General features: G+C 45.8%; 1 protein-coding gene across 3 annotated transcripts in view; it reads right to left on the minus strand.

Annotated features, from left to right (window-relative positions):
* Positions 1 to 25,018, minus strand: part of pvrl2l (PVR cell adhesion molecule related 2 like) — a 221,361-nt gene that overhangs the window by 76,172 nt on the left and 120,171 nt on the right. Inside the window, exon 7 of one of the 3 annotated variants that reach the window (XM_047344087.1) lies at positions 5,228 to 9,867. The exons of the other annotated variants lie outside the window; for them this stretch is intronic. Within the exon in view, the coding sequence (XP_047200043.1) occupies positions 9,233 to 9,867 (635 nt within the window). The 3' untranslated portion in view covers positions 5,228 to 9,232. Of the gene's footprint in view, positions 1 to 5,227; positions 9,868 to 25,018 lie in introns of those variants that run through there. 3 annotated transcript variants of the gene reach the window in all.

Genomic DNA, 25,018 nt, shown 5'->3' on the forward strand with positions numbered 1-25,018 from the left:
ATGTCTTCTGGCACTTTTGGAGTTTCAGCCCAAAATAAGACACGTCATCGGACACGAGCTGCAAGAAATATCTGGTAATTTAGGCAAAAATGATTCCACTCACATGCAGAGAACTGAAGGGTTCATTTCAGGTATTCTCCTCTACACATATTAAAACAGAGCCAGGACACCGAAATACCATGATTCACATTTATTGACGAGTTATTTTGTTGTCAATTTCATCGACGTCCATAAAATCAAGCGAGGCGCGAACATTCCCTGATGTTGTTTGGGGAATTAATCCCCGGATTTTACCCCCTGATCAATATAAATAAACCCTTTTCTCCTGTCTTCTCTTCTGTCAAAGAGCGAAAGCGATTCTTTGACAGACCTGATATGGAATCTGCTACCGGGTGGGATTTTATCTTTCCATCCGGTGGTTTTTCACTCTCTAAAGAACCGGGGAAGATGGAAGCTGGGCCGCCGTCCAACACAGACGAGGCTTTGCACTATAATAAAACCACCATCTCTCTCTCTGTGTGTAAGTGTTATAATCTCGTATTCAGTCAAAGAGGAAGAAGAGAGGAAGGAAAACACATCCACCCGTGGGGGACGATATAACCTCACTCGTTTCCAAGCAGCTTCACGTGTTTAAAGAGTTTGAAAATGTCCCTGAAATTAGTCACAGTTAGTCTAAAGTGAGCAAATCGTCCATCTTGTTCGCCCACAATCCTGATTGATGAGGAATCTGCAGCGTTTCTGTTTTCACATCATTATACGATTCAGGCCTCAGCATTTTTGTGCTGCACCTACATTTAATTAACAGAACAAACTACACTGAGTTCTCTACAAACACAAAGAGAAATGATCATGTAAAGGCCTCAGTGTTGCATTATGGGTTATTTGTAGCCGTAATGTTATAGAGGTCTTTTAGCCTTGAAAGTGTTTTATTAGTTTAGTTTAACCTGGAAGTTAAGTGGAGTTTCTGAAAGCTGCTGAACGACATGACAAGATGGACATGACGGCGCCTTAAGCCAAAGCATCTTGATCGCCTCCTAGTGGCTGGCTGCAGCAAAAACTAAAAACACAGCCTCCTCCATGTTAGCAGAAAAGTCTAAATACACGTAAGCAACTTTTTCTTTGGTTTCTCTCGTCTCTCGTCTCTCTTCGTACGTAAAGGCAGCACAAATGAGCCTTGACTGCAGAAATGAAGCAACAGCTGTGAATTTCAAAAAAATGATTCAAGTCTGAACAATGTTGTAGTTTTTCAGAGATGATGTGAAAATGCACGAACAAACCCACTAATGTCGGATGTTGATCATCTCAGCCTGGGATGGTAACACATGCTCACTTTGATCACGTCACATGATGAGTCTGAAGACGTCGTGGTTCAACGTCTTCAAAGTTTCCCGACTTTGCTTTGTGCCGCTGCCAGAACCCGAACACTCGGTGGGCAGAGCTCCGTGAGGTCCCTGTCGTTACCATTGATTTCAGTCTTCAGGATTAATCAGAGATCTAAACTTACACTCAGGTTCACAAGAGTTCAAAAGCAATATTTCTTCTGAAAAACCAGTGACTTGATGCCTGATCTGACATAATATCACAAGTGTTTCCTGCACAGGTTGAAGCGTCAAAGAGACTTTTGATTCAGACGGAAATTGAAAAGCAGTGGGGTCACGAAGGCGGCAGGGAATAAAAGCCTGAATGTCTCAGAGAGATGAACGATAGAAATGCTTTTCATGGGGAAAAGAAATACAAAAAAAACAGGCCCACACAGGTTCTTTGTCTGAACATCAATGTTAAGGTCACGATCAAAGTCTAGCGTCCCTGGCTGCCAGCGTCGAATCAGCTGACACAGCGCCACACTCGTTCTGAAGCAAGTTAATGGCTTCGCTATCTGCAATTCTGAGATTCAGGGCCGAGAAACAGAAGATATAAGGAGCTCTTTAGATCGAGTTCACGGCAGACAGGCTGCAGGATTCTCAAGTTACCTGAATTGTTTTACTTTAATATGACTGAATAGAACAAAACCAAAGAGAAAATGGAAGAAGGTTGAAACAAGGACAAAAGAAACAAGGTTTCTTGATACTCATACTTTACCAGACACGGTGCAGACAGATACTCGTGGAACAAAACTGTCTTTCAGTCGATGTCAACCTGCTTTGCTCTTTATCAGTTTAAATTTGACAACCAGACATTTTTTAGAGGAAGAAAAGAGGGAATATTGGACTTAAATCCATCAAACGGCCACAAACACGATGTCAGTGTTAATGCGAGGCCAAAATGTTGGAAGAATTTATTTTTAAAAAGGTAAGAACTCCACTGAACAGCTCGTATTTGTGCAGTAGAAATGTGGGAATGAAGCCCTAACCCTGGATATTTTTCATGATCAAATATCTAATTAAAAAAACAAACTTATCAGAAGCATCCACACAAATATCAGTGAAAGCAGAAGTTCCTCAAAAGACAGAAACCATCCTTGAGAAACTTTCATTTAACATGACTTTAAGTTTGGTCCATGTTCCATTCACCAACATGGAGGAGGTGAGGTTTCTGCAGCCAGCCACCAGGTGGCGATCAATGTCTTTTGACTATTAATAATCAGCTGTTAAATTACATTCTGGATAATTCAGCTTTTCACACCAGTCACAAACATTATTAGTGTTAAAACCACTGATTCACAGGGCGAGAGGCAGAAATGCAAAATCAGAGAAGAGGAAACAAATCCGGAGCCTTCGTCCTGAACTTCTTCTCCTAAAGAATAAATGACCATCCACATTAAAATGCTGACCCAACACCTGAGCAGGACACGCTGTGACGAATGGCGTCACCAAGTATAGCTACAGAAGTGCAGGAGCAGCACAGGGGGGGGGGGAGAGGAAGGTAAAGGAGGCCAGTGCTGTAAATTGGTAAGAGTTCAATGAGACGCCGTCTAACCGGCGCTGGGAGGAGGAAACCTCATCCACATCTGCCGGGGTCTCAGCTGGCCTAGCAGAGGCTCGGCTTTAACTGGATTAACAACAAAAGCTCAGCTCAATAACTAATAGGCCTCTTCTTCCTCGTCTCTTTCTACTCCTCGTCTCTCGCCCTCTCTTTCTATCTCGCCGTCTTCCTCCTCCTCCTCCTCCTCCTCCTCCTTCAGAGTGAGGCAGGGAGATAATGCGGAACACTTTCATGCCTCCTGCTGAATTAAACATAGAGAGAACAGCTTGCACTGGGTGCTAAAGCCGAAGCAAAGAGAGGGGATATGAAGAAAGGAGGATAAATACAATTCCAGCCCAGCGCAGGGTCCCCGGAGCAGAACATGTCTTTACAATTAAAAAGATCTGTCGCGCTGAAGAGCCATAAACAGGACGGAGCTTTTTTCCTACTAATTGGCCGCGTTGAGAAAGGACTGTCCATCGTTGTGGGTTGGAATCGGCCAATCGCCAAGCGGAGTCGTGGCACGGCACTCAAACCCTTATGGACCCTCCTGAGGCCTCCTACCTTCCTCCAGCTTTCACTGACTGGAGCTGCAAATCCCATTCTGCCCAGTTTTTTTATTCCTGCCACGCTCGTCTTTACGCTGGAGCCAACCAGTCGGGCTCCGCAACTGACAAATGTGGCCATCGCTGACTTCAAGCTCCGTGGTGAATAATTGACCGTGTTTCAAACGCTCTTGGTCTCAGGTGGTTTACCCAAAAAATAAAATAAAAAAAAGACTCAGTGATGTATTCTCGTGCTCTCAACAGGGGCTGAGGTTTCAGTTTCTCTTCTTCTTCTTCTTTTTTGTTTTTTTTAGCTCCTGCTCTCTCTGATCTAAAAAGAAAAAGTCTCTCCTCCTTCCTGCCCGGCCCTGTTTGGTATTCCCCGGACGGAGCAGCGAGCAACCTCCCTCATTCCACATCCTCCTCTCCCTCTGCTCCACTCTCTTTCCCTCTGACAGAGCCAAGTGACCTGTTGGAGCGTCCTCTGCTTAGCATGGGCGCCGCACTCACAGCGGCAAGGACAAGACTTTACAGGGGCTGCGTTCAGGACTGCAACCTCCCAGAGCTGGCGGCGTGTGAGGCGGGGCGGCGGGCTACAGATCAGCGAGGGACGCTTGTCGCCAACACGACCCCGTTATCAACTCAGGCTGCGGAGACCGTCGCGACATGATAAGAAAGCAGAGCCGTCTTATTCTGGGATTATTAAATTGTACGTACAGAAGATAATTATTCTTTTCAAGCATCATTTCAATTAGTTCAAGTTTCAAGGTTGTGTTTCAAACATCTTATGATTCTCTATGAGCCGTTTTAACTCTATTCTTCCAAATTAAAAGTAGTAAAAAGATCAAGCAGCTTTATCTTGAACCAATTGAGTTTCATTGCTCGTCACCTGCACCAATAGAGTTATTTTCAAGTCCTTGACCGTTGCCGTGTTTACGCAGAAACTTCTGAACGATTCCAATGAAACTTGATGGAAATTGTACCGAGAATAAACTCATTAAATGTGGATCGAGGACATTTTCACCAGTTTCCCAGAGAATAATTCATGGATCTTGATTAAACGAGTTTGTGCATTTTGGATGTGACTTGGTTGAGTGACGGGGACGGTCGGGCCCGGGCCGAGGTGAGCTCTCTGCTGAGTTACTCGTTTTAAGGTCAGATATTTCCAAACACTGGCCTCATTTCATCTTCAGCCATTTCATCTATTCCACAGATGTTTGTCTGTTTGTGTCTGACGTCACGTTTCTTCAGGTTACAGATGGCACAGATTATTTCTGGTGTGACGGCACAAAACATCATCGGAATCTTTGATCTGTATCTGGATGATAAGGTGAGTGCGGAAATGCGAGCGGAACGAAACGTGATCAGAAAACACATCTGGAAGTGGTGTGTTGCTCACACTGTGATCAGAGCTCAGCCGGGGGGGGAAACTACAGCTTGACCGGATTCTGTGCAAGCAGAAAGGTCATCGAGATCTCGTTACTGCTGAGTTTTCAAACCCTACGAGCTCGGCTGACACCACAAGTAGTTCACAGGTCCTTCCTCACAGGAAATTTAAATATAAATGAATGTTTCCTTGACCTGGGACGGAGCAGGTGAACACGTGTTGTGTAACGGGAAGAATCCATTGTCTTCCTAAGTTTGTGAAAACTTAGAACACAGAGGAGAAGCTAAATATCCCAGAGCAGGTGCACAGAGGAGAAGAAAAACCATGTGGAAGTGTGCTGTTGATACACTGATGAAATGGCTCAGCTTAATTAATTACCACTTTTTCCACAGAGAACTGTTTCAGAAAGTTTATTTTTTTATTGAAAATGGGTTGTGCAAAAACAAAAGTTATGACTGACGATGAGTTTCCTCACCGAGGGTGCACGCACGCTACGAGACTCTGGAGCTAATTAGGCGCCGGCGTTGTGATCACAGTCGAGCGAATGAGCGGCGTGAGGAACCCCTGGAGGAAAGACGTGTTGAGGCAGACCGGCCAAATAGACACTGCACTGTAGTGTAGTGTTCCCATGTGTGCTGGAGCCTTATGTCTCAGGGATTTTTATTTATAGAACATTAGAAAGTCTAACTAGAATCAGTTATACTTCTCATTTGAGATAAAACTATAATTACGATAAGCAGCTTTAAAAATGGATGTTTTAAAATGTAAAGACCACACACGTTGATAGATTTGTGTATCTTGACGCACGCGTGCACCCTCGGGATCTGAAGAGACACTTCAAACTGTACTGCAGTGATACAATTAACAGCTTCTAACGCATGTGAAGTCCCAGTCTGGCTGTTTCTCCGTTACTGGGAGATGAACTGGCAACACGTCCAAATACACCGTGACACGTGACGACATGGCTCCACTGAAATGCAGCAGATGTCTCATTTACAGACGAACAGATCGCACAAAGCTCGACAACGATCAACAATGAGGGACCTGCGCCGTCACGGGGGCGTGGATCTGAAAAGGGGGCGTGGTTAAAGCAACACCGCGCGGAACTTCTTTACCGTAAAACAGCAGCTTGAATAGAATGAGTTTGAAGATTCAGTTTGAATAACATTCCTTGAATTACATTTTCTAGGGAAACATTTTCTATCAGATTTCTTTGTAATATTTAATTTAATAATTTTTTTTTAAAAAGTCATTAAAAACCAGAGTTTATCTCCAATATTCAGCAGGAAACTGTTGAAACATGAAGAGTTCTGAACAGTTTGGTGGATTTGTTACAGCCGCAGCTCTTCTGGTTCAGGAAGCCGAGGATCATGGGTAATATCCAGTTGTGTTTCAGTTCAGTGAGTGGAACCACACTGTATAAACATTGAACGACTTCGTTTTTTCTCTTTACGTTAAAACCACTTTATCGCTCGGACGCGGAGCAAATTAGAATGAATCGCCACGTGTGGCTGCAGGGGGCGCTGTTGCTCGGTAACCATTACACTGTGTTGCTTTAACACGAGAAAACATCTCAGCTTCAAATATCTCAGCTTTCAGTTCATGGACAGTTTAGTTTAGTTAAAAATGTCTCAATTATCATCACAACATGTTCTTAAATTTATTTAAAAAAGACCAGATAAAAGGATACGAGACTTAGAACAATAATTTTTGGTGAACCATTAAAAATCATAATTCCCTTTTCAGATCCTTCCCCCGTGAATATTACCTGTGTTGATATGATAATGATAATGACAAAGATTATACAAAACCTTTAATACCACACAGTTTTAGTTTTGATTTTACTCACAGTATCCTTGACTGCAAAATGACTCGAGCCACCAACACACAATCACACAATCACACTGCACTTCTAAAGCAACAGAGACGCCCGGTTACACCTGGAATTAAAAACATGTCTGGTATCCAGCTTCAACATCTGGATATAAATTCAACCTGATTATCGACGTTGAGATCTGATCCCTCCGCTCACGTCACCTCCGCTCGTTTGCGTGGGTCCGAAAAAAGCGTCTCGTCTTCACTCCGAGTGTCTTGAGTAACGTCCATAGTTGAGGACTCAGGTGAGAACTGCAGGTTGTGGAGCAGTGGCACTCGGTTACGGTTTCCGTCCGTCTGTTTCGAACACATCTGCATTTACACTCTACACGTCACAACATCCTCCTGAGGTGGTCGGACCAATCAGAGCCCAGTACGTCCTCAATGCAGCCTGGGTGCATTTACACCTGTACTTTACTTTTGGACAAGCTGGATTCAACCGCCTTCAAATAACCTGGAATCCATTTTAAAACCAGGTGTAAATGGGGTATAAGTAAATGTGGTGTGTTGAGCATGAGACTGAAAAGCAGAGGATGAGGCTAGTTTGTTCCCATCGCTCCAAAACCGTCCGTTTGTTCTTTTTACTTTACACCCGACCTTCAGCCTTATCGTGTCACCTCACGTCCAACAGAACTAAGTCATATAATACAACAGTTAATTAAGACAACTGCCCATTTGGTGCCCTGAAAAAAAACAAAACAGATGAGTCGGAAAAACCTGGAAACCAATAAGGCAAATGTGTCCAGACACATGAGAGCTACGTCTCAGTTATGGATTAGCAGAAGTGTTGGAAAATGATCCATTCGGACAAGAAATGTAATAAGTGCAGTCTCCAAATCACAAGAATAAAAAGCTGCAACTTTTAAAAAGCAGTTCTGCATCTTCCGTGAACAATTCACCGTTATCTCAATGTTTAATGTCTCATTAAAGACAAAGAGTCTCCTCCTGTCTCACTATTTTTAACCTTTGTGTTTAGCTGCAGCTTCGCCACGTACAAGAAACACAGATCTGGGAGTTTGGGATTTCATTTAACCTGCGTTCACATCCTCTCTTGAAATGTGTCTTGGACCGTGTCTTCCCGTCCAATCAGAATACAGAACATGGAATAATCCGGTTCATATCCTAGGAACATTCTGCGGAACATGGAAAATGAATAAATGAAACGCAGCAGCCTCCAACAAAGCCGGTGAATATTTTGCCTGGTTGAATGCGACCCAGATAGGACTATAAAAACGAGTTATCCCCTTCTCCCTGCACACAGTCATTACGGCTCTCATCTAAGCTGCCCGTTATGTAAATAAAGAAAAACACAGAATAAGAGAGGAGTGTAATGTGTGTGGGACACGGCTTAGGAAAACAAACGGTGTGGGATGCATGTGGAGCAGAAAGACATGAGACAGACGGAGACAGAAAGGCAGAGAACATGGAGATAAAAGAGGAGGAAAAGTAGAGACGGAAAGAGGAGAGAGTTGCAAACAAAGAAAAATCTGTTTTTACCCATTAAATGAGTCATTACCGACCCAACGTGGAACTGTGTGAAACCCCCAAGGCTCCCGGTGCATCTTTTCTTTCGAGATCAACACTATTACACAACGAGAACAACGACAACATCTACACCGACGATAACAACAACAATTGTGCTATAGTGACACGGCACCCGATATACAGATGATGCACATCATTAACACCACAGCCAGCCGCACATTAGCACACGCTGCTCAGTCTGTTATGTCACTTCTGGTAAGTGGCCTCGCTTCGGCTGCACCCACCAGGAAACCCGGCGGTGTCAGAGGGTGGGGCAGGAAGCCCCGAGTCACTGAGCGCCTCCACACAGCCGTCGCTGGGGTGAGCGGAAACGCCCTCGTTGTTGCCAGGACAACGTTGGACTTTTTCAAGTTTTAAAAACGGTTCAGGTGAAGAACCAGAGTCTGCAGCGGAGCGGCCGACGTCCACAGAAGCCTTTTTCCACGTGTAGATGAAGGAGTTTTATTTTGAAACAGGAAGGCAATCCTCGAGTAGCTGCGGTTTTGTGGTTATGCTGTTTGCGGCTTTGCAGATTACGTTTTTATCGTAGAAAATACAAACACTCAGCACGTCAACACACTAGCAAAGCTGAAGGAACAAGAACGAAGCAGTTAGCATCGCGTCCAGAGTTTCTGTGGCTTTTTTTTTTTTGCCACATTCGGCCGACACTGAAAAAAATCCGTCTCCATGATGCAGTTACACACATGATTACCCACAGTGCACCTCTGCCACCACAGGTTTCCCTTTCATCCGCTTCACAACAACTTCATTCTGAATTTATCACGTTTCTTTCAATCCTCTTTTTGTAAAATGACACAGTCAAGCAGAGAGGATATAATTGATGGCGTCTCTTTAATCGGGTTGAATGTGAAGCAGGTCGGTGTTTATAGCTGATGGAGGCCATGTTGATTTATTAAGGGGGCAGGCTCGGACTCCCCCACTTCCTCCACCACATCTCCGTTCCCTATTCTCAGCCCCTCATCTTTCCTGCCCTGCGACCTCAGACATAAATGGCAGTCCGGGAAATGACAGAGCCATCTCTTTGAGACTCCATGTCGTCGTCGAGGTACACGTCCATTTCCTCCTCACCGCCATGGCCTCTGCGCATGTGATAGGCCGGGGGAAGCATGTTCCCGCCTCCCCCGACGCCTCCGAACCTATCATACTGCTCCTCTTCCTCCTCCATGCTGTCGTCCAGGTCGAACTTCCTCCTCTCGGCTTCACCCATGTCGCCACTGAGGAGGATGTCATGGGCAGACGGGGGCTTGCTGGTGGACGAGTGGTGGAGATGGTGATGGTGGAAGTCGTTGGCCTTTTCCGTCAGAGTACCCGTGGCGTCGCAGCCTTCCCGATACGTGTAGATGGGCCCGTTGTTGTTCGCTCCAGTCCCGTTCTTGCCGCTGTTGCTGCCGGTGCCGCTGAAAAGCAGCCGAGCTTTGTTGCCATAGTCTCCGCCGTTGCTGCCCCCGCTGCCCGTCGCTATGGAGTCGCCGCTGCTGGGATAGCCGCGCCTCTGCTGTCGGCGGCTGCGGCTCAGGAGAACGGCAATGAGCGTGACAACCAACAGCAGGGCCAGGAGGGAGCCGATCACGGCGCCCGCCACGACGCCGGCACTGAGCGGATCCTCCAGGGCTTCTGCAGAGGGGATGGAGGGGTTTGGAAGGAGGGATGGAAAAATGGGTGGAGGAAAAGAAAAAAAGGGCAAAAGGAATTGACGGCTGTTTTTAAGTCTCGCTCAGTTGTGGAGGAGGTGTTCTTCTTGTGTTGTGAGTGTGCTGTGGTGATAGTGTCTTCCTCTACGTGTGTTACAATCCTCTTACAAGTGTGTGGTAATGTTCTCCTCAGTGTAATCCCTTGGTAAGAGTGCAGTCAGTCATTGCTGGGATCAGGCTGAATGGAACTCATTCACTCTCCCAGAGGCTCGTTGCATTCTGCAGACATCTCGCTCTACAAACACACACATGTGTGTCCAGCTGCTGGCACTCCAGTTTCTCTGCTGCCCCGCCCCCCCCACCCCCCCTCTGCCAGCCGGGGGAAAAGCCTTTTGTTCTATACTTCATGTTGGTGTGAGCCAAGTTTGCCCCTCCACTATTGTTTCAGTCGAAGATTGAAACAGAAACGAGAGATGGGTTTACAGCGTCAGCAAAGAGAGGTTTGTGTTGGGCCTCATGCTGTTATGGGTTATGGGCCGGGCGGCGCCACACAGACGTACGCAGAGACAGACACACAACAGACAGGTTATTTGAAGAGGGTCAGTGGAAACGAGCACAAAGTCGGGCCTGGAAAAACGCCACGATGTTTAACCCTCCCATTATCGCCCTGTTTCTTTCCCACCCTCCTTATCATCCCCACTCCTCCTCTTCCTCCTCCCATCATCTGCTTCCTCCCCATGCCTCTCTTATCGGTCAGCTAGTCAAAACCACGGGGCGGAGCGGTGGCCTGCTGTCCACCCAGGACTGAGTCCAGATCTCACTGATCGGCGGCACACAAAGGTAAAAGGTTCACACTGTGGAGCAAGACTCGCATGCCAGGACATTTTTAAGAGGATTCTCTGCAGGAATATGAGAGAGAGAGAGAGTGAGTGAGTGAGAGAGAGAAAAGATCGTGTAGGATTTGTATGAGTAATTCATGATGGGCTAAAAAGAGGAGAAAAGAAAGTGTCAAACCAGGCGAGGAGAGGAGTTGAGCCTACAGTGCAGAACTGCTCACAAAGACAGCGAGCGTTTCTTCTTCCCTGCTCTGGAATCGCATGCTGGTCTTTCTAAGGGGTGCGGTAAGGGCAGTGGAATAAGGAACAGCAGGGAAATCTGAGCCCCTTTCTGTTTTATGCAAATAACAGCGAGGTTCTGCCAGCGCTCCTGGCAAACACAGCAGTGAATGCCAATCAAACAATCTGAGCTTGGCTGAAACGAACACCGCGCGGGGTTACGAGCCGGGGCAGCAGCGGTGAGGGAACGACTTTTTTTTTCCTCTTTCCAAGGAAATCACATCGGACATCAAATAATGATCTGAGCGACGCCGACAAGAATGAATTATGCTAACAAAACCAGTGGGGGGGGACGTTACTATAAGTGAGTCTGGATAGAGAGCCTGTGATTTATACAAATTGCTCATTGTGAGGGAATAGGAAAAGGAGACGGAGATGAAAGAGGCGATGGATTGGGCACGAGCAGAAAACGAATTGGAAGAGGGTTTTGTGGTGGATGGAGAGAGGAGAGCAGACGAGAGGCGAGTTAAGAGGAGAGGTCTCAGATTGCTTTCAAACGCTCGCTCTTGCTCGGGTCTCACGTGGGAATGCACGAGGGTTATGCCAGGGTGAGACAGACGGGTTGGGCGACTGAGGCGGGCGGCTCCTGGGACAGGATATGATGTCTAAATTAGGGGACGGTGTCTGGTGATATCCAACTGATGTGACAGAAGGCATTAAGGATGATGAATCCAACTTTCCCTGTCCTACTTTTCTCCCCGTGCAAACTCGCAGGCCGGACTGCAAACACAACATGAGGCCAAAATGTTATTTATTGGGCAATTTACACTTTGAGCATTAGTGGCATTTATCAAGCGTCTGAGTAAGAGACAGCTGAATAATGGCGTTTTGTGGCTGTCGTCCTTCCGTTAATCAACTACTTTAAATCCCATTATTCCGTAAAGGCTATAAACAACAGTGTTCGTACGGAGGTCCATTAGAGCGGGCATGTTCATTTTTCAACAACTCCTGGGTCACATGCAGGAGCAGCTTTGGTTTTATCTCCAAGTTTCAAAGTCAAAAAACTGAGGAATGAAGATTGATTTTCCAAAAAACGGGAACTGCAGCTACCTCCTCCTCCTCGTCTCATGGCTCCAGACTAACCTTTCAACTGGTGCCACTGGGGCAACTGGTCGAGCCAGCACATGATCTGTGACCATGCAGGACTTCCTCCTTCGGGGGATTATTGACAGTGTTGAACTTCAGGATTGTTTCAGCGAGTGATTACTCTCATCTTACTGCTGGATAGAAGTGGGGAAGTTTTAAACCAAAACTGAACAGAAAACAAGTTTAGAGTTTCCTGCAATGAACGGACATCTTGCTTGCAGATGGTACTTTTACCTCTTTACTGGTGCTGTTGTTCTCTCCACTGGAACAAAGGATTAGCTAAACAGATCAAAGTTTGTAGAGCGAAAGTCGGGAGAGATCGATTGAGCCAAGGAAGAAGAAAACGTCCAACTATCAGCAGCACTAACGTCGAACCAGTGCACGAAGAAAACATATTGATTGATACCATACGACCCCTTTAAGACCTGACTAGTTCCAGGTGTGACATGCTGTTCTATAACGTCACGACACGTTTCTACCGTCCTACATTAACTCAGTTTGGTAAATAGGCTCAAATCCCCATGTCAGTGAGCTCAAAGTGTCGGGGGGGGAGGCACATAAGTTCAGCATGACACCATTTGACGTTTAATTCCTCCTGGAAATCCGAAAAGTATGTTTATGCAGGAAATCACTTTTTTTTTAAAGCGAGATACAAGGTTTCCTCAGGTGCTCCGACATCAGGCTTTTCAATCCGAAGCACTAATGGGTCTGAGATCGGCTCTGACAAGACTGTGCCAGATGCACGATCAGTGTCAGTGTCAGGTCTTTGCCAAACGTCTTAGGAGACGCTTTAGGAAACACTGTGCGCTGTGAACATATTTTCCCAAATAAAAAGTGGTACAAAAAAAGGCAACACTATCGTTAGCAAGGAAATAGGCCACGCTTGTCATCCTGATTTCTCATCAACAGCGGCAGCCTGCCTGCATTAAGAAGCACGGTGATAAATGTCATAGAGAGAGGCAGGGGAGCTTATATCAGTCTCTGTATTAGTGTCATGTACGTGGAGGAGATTAGGGAGAGAGTGAGGGAGAGGGAGGGAGAGAGAGAGAGAGAGAGAGAGAGAGCGCCATGAAAGCAATCCATTTCTACCCAGTTACATTCACTGCGGTAGGGATAATCTAAATGAGAAGATTTGGGATGTGGGGAGGCAAGGTGCAAAGAGTTAGAAGGGTAGAGTGATACTGTGGACAAACAGGGGGAGAGAGAGAGAGAGAGAGAGGGGAGGGGAGCGAGTAGTGAAACAGAGGATCCCAAATAATCTTTTGTTGATCTCCGTCACCGTCCCTCTCCTTCCTCTCGCTCTCTGTGCTTCGCCTCCTCACAACTGAAACCAGGCCTGAAAACACACAGAGCTGCTTCAGCAGTCAGACAATGAAGCCAGAGGCAGCGACTGCAACAACTCCACAGTGGGAATTCTCATTAAAAGCAGCTCTTGGTCAAGGACGAGACGTAGAGAAGTGTATATGCTCCGAACACAGATGTCACAGTCGCCGGTCTTTGCTTTGTGAGGTTACACTGAGGACGGATATAAAAAATGGATTTGAGGACTGTGCTTCTACCGACAGTAAAATCAAACCTAAAAACATCAAGTCCAGTTCCCTCTGCTTTTCAGCTGAGTTCTGAGTTTCTAAGCAGCCTTTGTTGCTTCCAGCTCTTCAGGTAATATCCACCTACACAATACGATCAGATACAAGATGATATCTGACCGCCCCTGCACAGGCACTTTGTGCTTCCACCTTCAGAAAACACAGAGTTTCAATCATAGCACCACAAAATTCAAACTCTACTTTATCTGTTTTACACTTCATTTGCTAATATGCTTGTTGCGTGAACGTGCACAGCGAAAGCTCCATCCATGCTAAGTCCTACCTTCCTGCTGAAGACAGTAAAATATTTATTATATCTGTAAAAAGGAGTTTCCTGTGTTTGAGTGAAGGTTTCAACTTCTAATTTCATGATTTTGTTTATCAAACACGAGCGATACAAGCAGCTGCAGTCCGTTGAGTGAGTTCTCTGCTTTAAACACCTTTGTTCTTTGCTTTATTTCTGCCTGTAGATGCAGACAGAACCTAAAGCTCTGGGAAGATGTTTCCTACACAAGTGTCACACTGTGTGCCATGTTCTGTGATCCATGGACAAACTAAAGTAACAAGATCTAAGTCATGATTGCATGTGTAAAGCTGCGTGTCCCGGAGGCACGGGGCTCATAATCGTAGCAGATGTACGCGGAGGTGGGGGAGGTGAGGCCGCGGCTAAATGTTATCACGGTGGGTTAATGGGAGCCAGAGGCGACGCAGACGAGAAATCACAGATGTACGGAGGGAAGAGGGGTTTGAGAGTAACCTCTTTACAGATGCAGCGAGCAAAGCTAAATATTTCTCCCGCTGACTTTGACAAGATGCATTACTGAGGTGTGTCTCGCGTTCGATTCGAAGAAATACGCGTGGAAACAAAGCATAATGAAGGAGACACGCGAGGGCCGAGAGAAGGACATGCACCAATAAGGACGGTAATGGGTTACAATTTTCCGGTCGATGACGGAGCACAGAGAACGTACTCGCGTAGCATCGAGCACACGGCCCTGCTTATGCAGTGTGATTAGCATTTATTCATGAATGACAAAGCGCACCGTGCAGTTTCTTTTTTTCTTTCCAGGAACACTCTGTTCAGAATCGGACTTTACGGCGAGGTACACTCAGCTATTAAAGACATTAATGTAATATAAGTGTGAGAGAGAAGAATTGAATTGGTGAATACATAAGCTGAACTATACGAGACATATTTATTTGAACTGTTCACCCCCAGTTTGGGTCCTTTCATTTCCTGGAAAACCATCATCCTCTGGGAAAACATCACATTTAATGCTGTCCATATTCTGCTAAATGCTCTCCACTACTTTAACACTGTAATCCTGTCAGACAGTACATCCTCAGACCTTTACTCAGATCTGATGTGATGTGGTTACAGCTGATGACTGCACTGGAGTGAAAAGGTTTCGGTTTGCAGGTCGTCCTCCATCGTCTTCACGAAGCAACACCCACAGAAACCATCAATACACCATCAGTCACACTCCACACTTTACATACAGACATGCACAGCTACACATTCAGTCACACACACGTACTGAACAAAATATGAATGCACACACACACACACACACACAGCTTAATTACCCTTGATTACACAGTCAAACTTGCACACATGCAGACACACAAACACCAAGAGCCACACTGTCTAATCAATTACCCCTGATTATCCCTGATCTTCACAAACACATACTTCATTTAGCGCACAACTAAAATCTCGCACAAGGCCCCAGCACCGCCCGCATCCCACCGCCGGTGTTTCCATGACGATCTCAGTCATTTCCTCACGCAAACCCTCTCACTGAGAGAAATTTCCTGCCGAAATCATCTTCAATCCCGTCTCCTCATCACGGATTCTCGCCGGTGCTTTTCATCTCCGGATCTCTCCCACGTGCTTTTTTCATCGGCGGAAATAATGAGAGCGCGGTAGAGAAAGAGACATAAACTAAAGAGTAAACCGCGCAGAAAGAGACGGAGAAATGGAGTGAGAGGAGAAAGTCAGAATGACTTTTTGAAAGCATCTTGTTTTTGGCATTTTTCGTGGCCCATTGAATCTCGCTCTGTGCTCTGTCCTTTGAGACTCAGGGTTTTAAATGGATGCTCTCTGACACAGAGCAAGCAGATGGGATGAAAACAGCACAGACAGAGGGGAAGGAGAGGCAGAGGGAGAGAGAGAGAGAGAGGGAGGGAGAGAGGGAGGGAGGGAGGGGGTGAAAGAGGGTGGATGGAGATGATGGATAGATGGATGGATGGATGCAAGTTGAGATAAATGGGTGGATTCATCTCCTCCAAGCTCATTACCCCCTTTTAACCTTGAAAGCTCATCTGCGTCGCTTCTTTCTGCAGAAAACACTCGTTCAAAACTTACAAAAACATCCATGTGGGAGTAGCATCTACGTGCATGAGTACACACACATTAAGGCAAAGCGCTCACACGTACAAACACTCGCACACACACACACACACACACGGTCTAATTAGGTTTTTCTGCATCTTTTGGCCCCCTGCAGAGGTTATGAACTTCAGGAGGTTTCCCAATTGCCTCCCCACCTCCTTCTTCTAGTTCAACACCCATTTAGTCTCCAGCTGCTGCGCACACACACAGTCGCTCACTGAAAAACTCACACACATAAACACACACACACTCCGTAGACTCTCTGACTTCTGGCTGCATTCACCTCAACAACAACCCTCCGCCTAAAGGGAACACTCACACAATTTACAGCCTACACACACACACAGGAGAATATGAACATACAAAAGCCCAATGACTCATCTTTGACAAGCTTTCTGCAGCGTATGTGTGTGTTAGTACACAAGCAGAGTGCTGAGCCCCTTTTTCTCCGAACTCTGACACAACATGATAGGAATGTAAGTCCTCGGAGGGAGCGAACTCCAGCCAGGAGTTTTACTGAGTGTGTATTAACTGTGGAGTTGTAAAACGCAGTCGTAAAAACACAATGCACTACAACAAACTGGAAGCAACAGAACCGGATATTGATTGAGTACACAGACCAGATATTCACTGTCTGCCGTGACGTGCAGGGACTTTAAGACTGAATGCAACGTGCGTGTAAAAACCTTAAAGACCCGGTGCGATGTTTCTACCTTCAGAGCCGGAGGAGACGTCTGTGGCTCATCCACGAGTCTTTGTTTTCAAGACATGTGACTGAAATACTTGCAGAAAAAGGCAAAATGTAGTTTTACTGATGATGGGAGTGTGCTGTTGTCTCGAGGAGGATCTCAGGCTAAGTTTTATTTCAATAACCTATTTAAATATTGGGACATTAACAAGGTCAATTCAAGCTTTTCAATTTGCTCCATTCATACGAGCTGTATTTACTTTTAAGGCATTTGCTCGTCCATCAGCAGGTTCTTTGTACTTCTCTGTTCTCCTTCAGTGACCAAGGTTGAACTGGAATATAAAAATGTCAAATCTAACTGGTTTTCATTCTCTTGCTGGAATGAAACAAGTACTTGTGATGAAAGGGTTTCGAGACCTTTGGGCCCTTCAGTCTTTTATGAGTTCCTACATGAGCATTCATCAGGAAATAGTGGTTTTATTTCCTATTAAAAGACTTGAAGACCTTCTGTTACAGATGCATACTTTTCATCTGACATCAGTGCCATGGTAACGCCCCCGTGAGCCCACACACACACAACCCAAGGTGTAATGGAAATGTCTCCTCAGCATCATTATACAGTCTCCTTCTCACCGTGTGACGTCCTCAAGCAGAGGATAATTTGGAAATGTGTTTCTCGTGTAAGACAAGTGCTGTGACCTTAAAAAAACAGGTCGGGATCCGGATCACTGAACGTCTCATAACGCTGCCGAGCTCACAGCTACTGTCTGTGAGGCTCAGCTCTACACTTTAAAACTTATCACAGTTAAAGAGTGCAGTCAAGTGCTGTGTGCCTTAGTAAGTCAGATTTTACCAAACTAGCAAAATGGGTACTTACTACCCACGGTGCCAGCCGGGTGTCCTGCGATGACAGAGACAAACCTGGAATAACAAGATTGGAGCTTTGATGCTAGTTTGGTGGCTACAGAAAGAACAAGAGCGTTAAACCTTGGAGATATGAGGAGTTCAGATATCCACAGAGAGCTCGGTTGGTGCCCCCCCTCAAGAGGTCCCCCGGACACCCTGCAATGGAGGACACATCGAAAGTGTCCGAGACCCAGGGGAAGACCCAGAACTCCCTGGAGGGTCCACGTGTCCCATCTGGCCTGAGGAGAGGGATGACTGGAACACCCTTCTTCCCCGGCTGATCTGGGATGATCGATGGATGATTTCCAGTTTGATCTCTTGATTCTACGTTTGACTGTTTGTTTTGTTATATGGTTTATTTACTGCCTCGCTGCATGATTACAAGAGAACCACAGCCTGTGACTAAAAAGCTACAAGACTCTTAACTGCCTTGTTCACTGAACACCAGCTCGGAGGATTACTGGAGGAATAAGGGATTCCAGATCCCATGACGTTTGTGTTACTTGTCATCATTTCAACTTTCTGTGAGGACACAAGAGGAAACTGTCCGTTCTGCAGAGTCCCTCGGGTTCGACGCTCAGCTTTTCAGAGACGAGAACCTGTTTCCTGGATCGTATCAGTGTATAAACAAACACATCCTTGAAGTTTTGGGTGAAGTCCCACATTCGGAACAAATTATGTTGTCTTAACAAGCGCACACCACAAGGCTCTTGGATGAGGACACAGACTTTTACTTTGGTTTGAGTTATAATGGCAACGTCTTCACCTACACGGCCAAACCAACTTAACCAAACACATAAACATGTCACAGTTTTAATAAACCACCCACGTGTGTTTTATTATCTCAGGCGATTCGGAAAGAATCTAATTACCTTGTTGACTAAAAACAACCCTGATAGTTGCACTGTAAATTATTTGAAGTTATGAGTGGGATGATGTTTTGTATATTTTATCTTCGGAGCCTGAAACTTTGAATAAGCGGAGATGATAAAAAATGGCCTTTGTCAGCCGGCCGTGTCCAAATAAAGAAGCATTTAATGCAAATCTGTGGTGATCCATCACCCGACTGGTGCTTACTCACAGCAAGTCGCTTTCACACACGCACACACACGCACACGCACACACACACACACACACAGTCGTACACGGAGCCGTCAACTTGAGTGGGTTCAGTAGTTTAATGAACATTATTGATGGCGAGGCTACAGCATTGCTGGCGTAATTAGTGTGATGTCTCACACCTACACGTCTGCAGCTTCATTAATTCAGTGCAGATTCAACCATTATGCATGGGAATCCGTGCACGTCACATGCACATGCACGCACATACACACACAAATCAGCACACTTGTGTCATAATCCAAAGCCCCGGTAAGTGCTCTTGCTTTCACACCCTGCCTGTGCTGCATTATGCACTGAATTTGCATCTCTGCTGAAGTGTGTGTGCACAAGTGTGTGTGTGTGTTTGATGCACGCGCCACTGTTGTGCACTGCCAAATATATTTTTAGTTCTTATTCTGCTTGGCTGAATGCATGAAGCTGATTGGATCCAGACCTTGGCTGTTGATACTGATCAACAAAACCAGCTGAGTGAAAAACAGCCTCCCTCTCCCCTCTCTCACTCTCTCACTCTCTCCATCCCTCTCCCCCACTCTCACTCAATCCATCTCCCTCTCCACTTCCCATCTCCCCCCTCCACCGTTCCCTCTGACTTAAATGGGGTGGTTTGTGGTCGGGTGACTCATTTCTAAGCAAATCTGGACCAAGGGAGAGAGTGAAAAAGGGAGGGGGCAGAGAAAGGTTTAAAGGGGCCCAGGAGAGTAGAAAGAAAAGAGGGGGAAAGAGAAAAAGAAGGGGGGAAATGAATATGTGCTTGTGTGCCTTTGCTCATTTCAGATGGAGCACTTCCATCCTTCCAAAACAGAAAAGAGAGGAGGGGAGAGGGGGGAGAGGAGGGAGGATGGGGGAGCCATCGGGGGAAGAGAACAGCAAACCCAGAGTGGACAGGATTAAGGTCGCTAAAGCCACTGCTCTTTTTGCTCCTCTACCACCCCCCCCCGCCCTCGCTCTCTCCCACTCCGATCTGTTCATGAATATGATCAGCAGCACAAAAATGAAAAGCAAACATCTAGACAGCGATAATTCTCTCCGCCCTGGATTTACTCCGCGTCCGCGTCGTGTTCTCCACGAGATCCGTAAATGTTTCAGCACAAAACACAAAAACAAATTATTATACAATCTGATGTGTAAATATATGAGCAGTGCATTTTTTGACACCTACATGATTATAGAATCGATCGGGGGTTGTGTTCTTGATGAAGTGCATGTGGTTGACATGTTGGATGGCGAAAAGTAAAAAAGGGAAATCTTCGGACACAGCTTTAATACAATGCTGTGTTCGAGTCATATTGTTTAAACCAGATTAACGAGGACTTTCCCAAATGCAGAATAATGATCAACTTACTTGGATGTAAACTGACGGCGAAATAATGAACTGACTTCAGTAAAATAATGAAGGAAAACTAAATGAACATTTCACCATAAGAAACGTAAACAAACAAACCATCTGTAGTTTAGAGATCGAGAGAGAACACAACGTTCGACTGGTGCCAGCTGTTGATGGCAGAATATGTAAATCCTGAGGAAATAACTGCAAAGTTGGATTCATCGTTATTTATCTATTTATTTTTATTATATAATTTTTATTGTACAATTCATGTGGCTGGTGAAATCCTGCTGAAGTGACCATGGCTGCAGGACAAACCCAGAATTACAACTTCATCAGCTCCTCTGAGCTTCGAACCCACGGCAGCCTACCAACATTAACAGCTGAGCATGTTTCATAACACAAGACACAATGTATAGGTGCTAGTTGTTGAGTGCCGATGGTAAAAATGGAAACTCTGCTGCAGGAAGCAAGAGAATTCTCTGGAAATGTTGTAATACGGCACCAGATAACAGCAATTAGTCGTAATTACAGCAAACGAGCAATTACAAGTTTCTCTGTTCCTGTCAGACGGAAACTGAACTTTAAACATGTCGGAAACAAAAGTGGGACGAAATGCGATGATGAGGCTCCAACAAAACCACTTTAATATTGTGTCATTATCTCATTAACACACACACACAAGCCTCCAGCAGGTTTTCTGTGGTCAGTGAGATCAACACCAGACGTATATAAACTGCTGAGCCAGCAGGAGACGGGGACACACACTCGGAGATGTAGCATCTTTCGATCCTCCTCCTGCCCTCCTCTCCTCTTCTGTCGATCTCGCCTTCACCTCCTGCTCACCCCCGCTTTCCCTTTGCTTCCTGAAGGTCCGACCTTTCTCCTCTCTGCCTCCCTCCCCCCTCTGCATTGATCAGTCCGTAGTGGATTAGCTGCAGATTGTGATAGCAGGTCTGACCCCGGCTGGCCCTGAACAAGCCCTGCTGGCTAATTGAAAGACATCGCACTAGTCTGCAGGATTAGAGACAGCTCAGTGTGGCCCATCATTACACACATGCACACACACAAATAAACACAAAGAGACACAAACTGGTTTATTGTGTGAAGCCAGGGGAGCATATCTTGCAATTGCAACACGGAGAAATGAGAAATGATGATTGAACCCAGAACACAAATGGGATGTTTTTGTTTGTCTGCGTTTGTCTCTGTAGAGTTAAAGATTGTGTCTGTGTGCACGCACTGTATCTGTTTTTTTGTCCTTGTTGTCAGCGTGTATGTGCGATTGTGTAACTGTATCTGCATGAGGCAATGAACTCTATTATTAAAAAAATATTGGGAGCTGCTGAACTGTGGCTCAGGGTCTTTAACATTGAAATGGAAAGCAGTAGCAGAAGAGCAGAGGTAATCATGGACCACTCCCCTGGAAAGCTTCAGCTGCAGGTAACACAACTAACATCTGACCCGGTGAGTCCGGTGACGAATGAGTCTGAGCTCGAGTCCAGCGCCGAAAGAGCATAAAACACAATAAAACCCTGTGTGGAGGCGAATATGAGAATATGAGTTTCCTCGTGTTGCAGGATGGCGATTTGTGCATCTGTGCCACATAATAAAACCACAGAATCAGCGCGCACACACCGCAATGTGCAGTGTACGTAATGTGCAGCACACAATCTCTCTGTGTGTCTGTGTTGAATTATTACGTGTAATTCCGCCTGGAGCCAGACTGCAGAAGTCTCAGAAAAACCAAAACCACAACTACTGAAAAGAAGGAGGGCGAAGCACTGGAAAGCAGTGGAAACAGTAACCATGACGAGCAGATGTGTGAGCGTGCGCTCGCCCCCTGATTGAAGCCAACAGCTCGGCTCTATCAATGACTTCACCCTTCTCTTCTGACTGGAGCAGAGAAAGAAAAACTCTTGAAACTCTTGACTACATCAACCCGCTCAGGCCCTCAGTGTTAAAATATTTAGGTGGTGAACGTTGAGAGACAAGTACCTCTCTTTCAAATATTTAGACGATATTCCACGCAACACTCAACCCCCTCAGCCCCTCTGCTCCCGCTCCAACTCGGCTGGCTGCGAATCAATAATGCATCCTGATGGATAACTTTCAGAGTTGAGGCCAGGTTCGGTTGATTGGGAGTGGAACACGACCAGTTTGGAAGTTTCTAACGTGAGGTTGTGTCCAAAATCCATCACTCTGTACTCACTGTAGAGGGAGAGCCAAACAAAGTCAAACCTAGAATCACTGCCCTGCGGTCGTACGCCTCCGCTAACCACTGGCAGTTTGTTCCACCTACATGTTGTATCTCATATTCATATGAGGTCACTGCGACTGTGATCAGTTCATGTTTGAAGGTCACAATTGAAGAGATTCCCTCAAGTCAGACTTGAGACATGTTCAAGAGACCTTGGTTAGTGACCTTGTCTTTGTCCACTAAAATGAAATCAGTCTCTCTTTGACTCTTTAACACATAAACACCCCCCGCCACGACAGAGGTATAAAAAGACGTTGGCTTACTACTCCGGTTATTGCTGTAACACGATTAAAACGTGACACATCAGCGTCAGTTAATATTTAAATGCTACCGTGCGTCTTTTCCCACACGAACAAATAGACAATATTTTCTTACTGCTACAAATTTCAGGCCTTTTCCGATTATTGCCATTTTTCTCCGGCATGAGTTTAAATGTTGCTCGGTTAGTGACCACCGGTTGCAAACGTCTGTTCCTGATGCATTGTGGGATACAATGAGCTCACTCCATAGGGTATAATCATTCTACACATCCGGACATCACTACATATAACAGTGGACTGCACAGTGAGTCACTTCGGACTCAGCATGGGAGTCCCAGTGGGGGCAGTTCTCATGGGTCCTTCAGACGCTGAGGTCATCAGGAGAACAAGAGGGACATTTTAAAGCTCATTCCCAGATCCGATAATCGATCGACATCAACAAAGACTCCCAGGGGTCAAACCAGAGCCTGTTCAATGTCTCACTTTGAGTTTGAAACCTGGTCATTAAGTGCCAGCAGGATCACGCAGCGTCGATTCAGTCAAAGGAAAACTTAATCTATGTGGAGATAATGCCGACCTTTCTTCTTCCAGACTTCCAGCTGACGATCAGAAAGATCTTTCATATTTCTTAATGTGTCCTGATGTAAAAAGGAATTGTCAGATTCCCTCTTTTCAATGACTCACTCAGATCAACGTTTTCCTTCATACGATCAAGACCTTCACACGATCTCAGCTGGTGGAGGCTTTTTCACGGCTCCTCTTTGAGTTTCAACAGAAAAGTCCTTGATAAACAAACACGCCACCTGTGAAACTCTCCCGGAGAAGAGCAGCTGTTTGTGCGGCAGCTTGTTTAAAAGAGCCCTCTGCTCTTGAGGTCTCACCACGTTTCACTCTGGTCCTTTGTCTGCTGCTACTGTCTTGAAGGACAAATAAAAGGGGACCGCCGCCGGCTGAGACTGTAACACCAACTTCTGGCTCGCTTCCCAGAAAATAATCTCAGCTACGAGACCGGTCGAGAAACAACTCTTCATTCTGAGCGGCCAACATGTTCCCCGTTGCTCTGCGTTCACCTCCTGAACCACATTTCTGTTCATTGGAGTTAATCAAAGCTCTAATCCCCTCTGTTAATTCTGCTAATTTGTTCCTGTACCACACGGCCACTTCCCCACATCTACAGCCATTGTGCTGTGTGCGAGTATTTGGTATTTCAAGCTAATTAAAGGCCTAATGCTGATCACTTACATGTACCACAAAGAACAGGGATTTTCATACATTCACATCCACATGTACTTCAAGACCCACCCTTAGTGCTGACGGCAAACAACACGACAAGGAAGTCTCAATGCCCCTTGGCAACATGCGTAGCGTTAGCTGTTCGGTTTAGTTGAAGCGTGATACCGAAGCATCGGACTTCGTGTCGCAGTCACGTCTTTGAAAAACAGCTCATCACCAAAGTGCAATGAATCCTGGGATACGTTGGCGCGAGAAGGATCCATCTGTTGGAGCCTTCGTTTCTCGGGGATGGAAGGAAACATTTGTCGGCTTGTAGGAGCCTTCGGAATAGAGACTGCTATCGGTTCTTAAATGCAGTCTCTGAAGAACACGGCCACTGGATTGAGACACAGCTGTAACCACAGCCTCCATCACCATCGAAACATTAGTGGTTGACAACACGACTCTGCGCTGCCCTCTAGAGGAATCTCATAGCGACTTAAAGGATGCTAGGACGTCTGTATTCCTACAGCACTGACTTCCCTCTCAGTGAGGCGGGGGAGGTTCAGTGGAGGTGCAGGCCACACACTGATGTCGGTCCTGAGCCGCTGACCTTTGGATAACAGAACCTGTTATCTCCTCACCAGGCCACCGTGCTGCACTAAACACATACCACCCCCCCCTTGCTTGAACTATATGCAGTAGATCTTGTCATGTTAAAGAAATGCCAGACACACTGTATTTTTTTTTTTACTGCCTGAGGCCGAATCTGCAGTTTGCACTGATACAGTTAGAATTGTAAACGTGTTATCAATCTGTATTTACGACTCTACAAAGACAACGAGTTCTGGATGCTGATTGGCTCGAGGATGTGCTGTGTTTCCAGATAATGACATGACTCTGATGTTGAACTCACAGCTGGAAATCAACTACTCTCAGCCGTTTGTCTCATTAAGCTTCTCCTGCTTGTTTAGCTAATGCTCATTTTTATTCTGATTCAACGTACAAAAGGACTTTTAAAGAGCAAACTGCACCACTGACATTACTAACATTTTAATTGCTAGCATGTGGGATAGTCCACTCCACCCACGCGTAAAAACACCAACTCTCAGCTGAGCCGCTGCCTTGCATCGGGGGGTAATTAGTCTCTGTGCTACAGGTCGTTTTTTTGATGAATATT

This window comes from Hippoglossus stenolepis, chromosome 17 (genome assembly GCF_022539355.2).
Source record: "Hippoglossus stenolepis isolate QCI-W04-F060 chromosome 17, HSTE1.2, whole genome shotgun sequence".
Taxonomy (NCBI): domain Eukaryota; kingdom Metazoa; phylum Chordata; class Actinopteri; order Pleuronectiformes; family Pleuronectidae; genus Hippoglossus; species Hippoglossus stenolepis.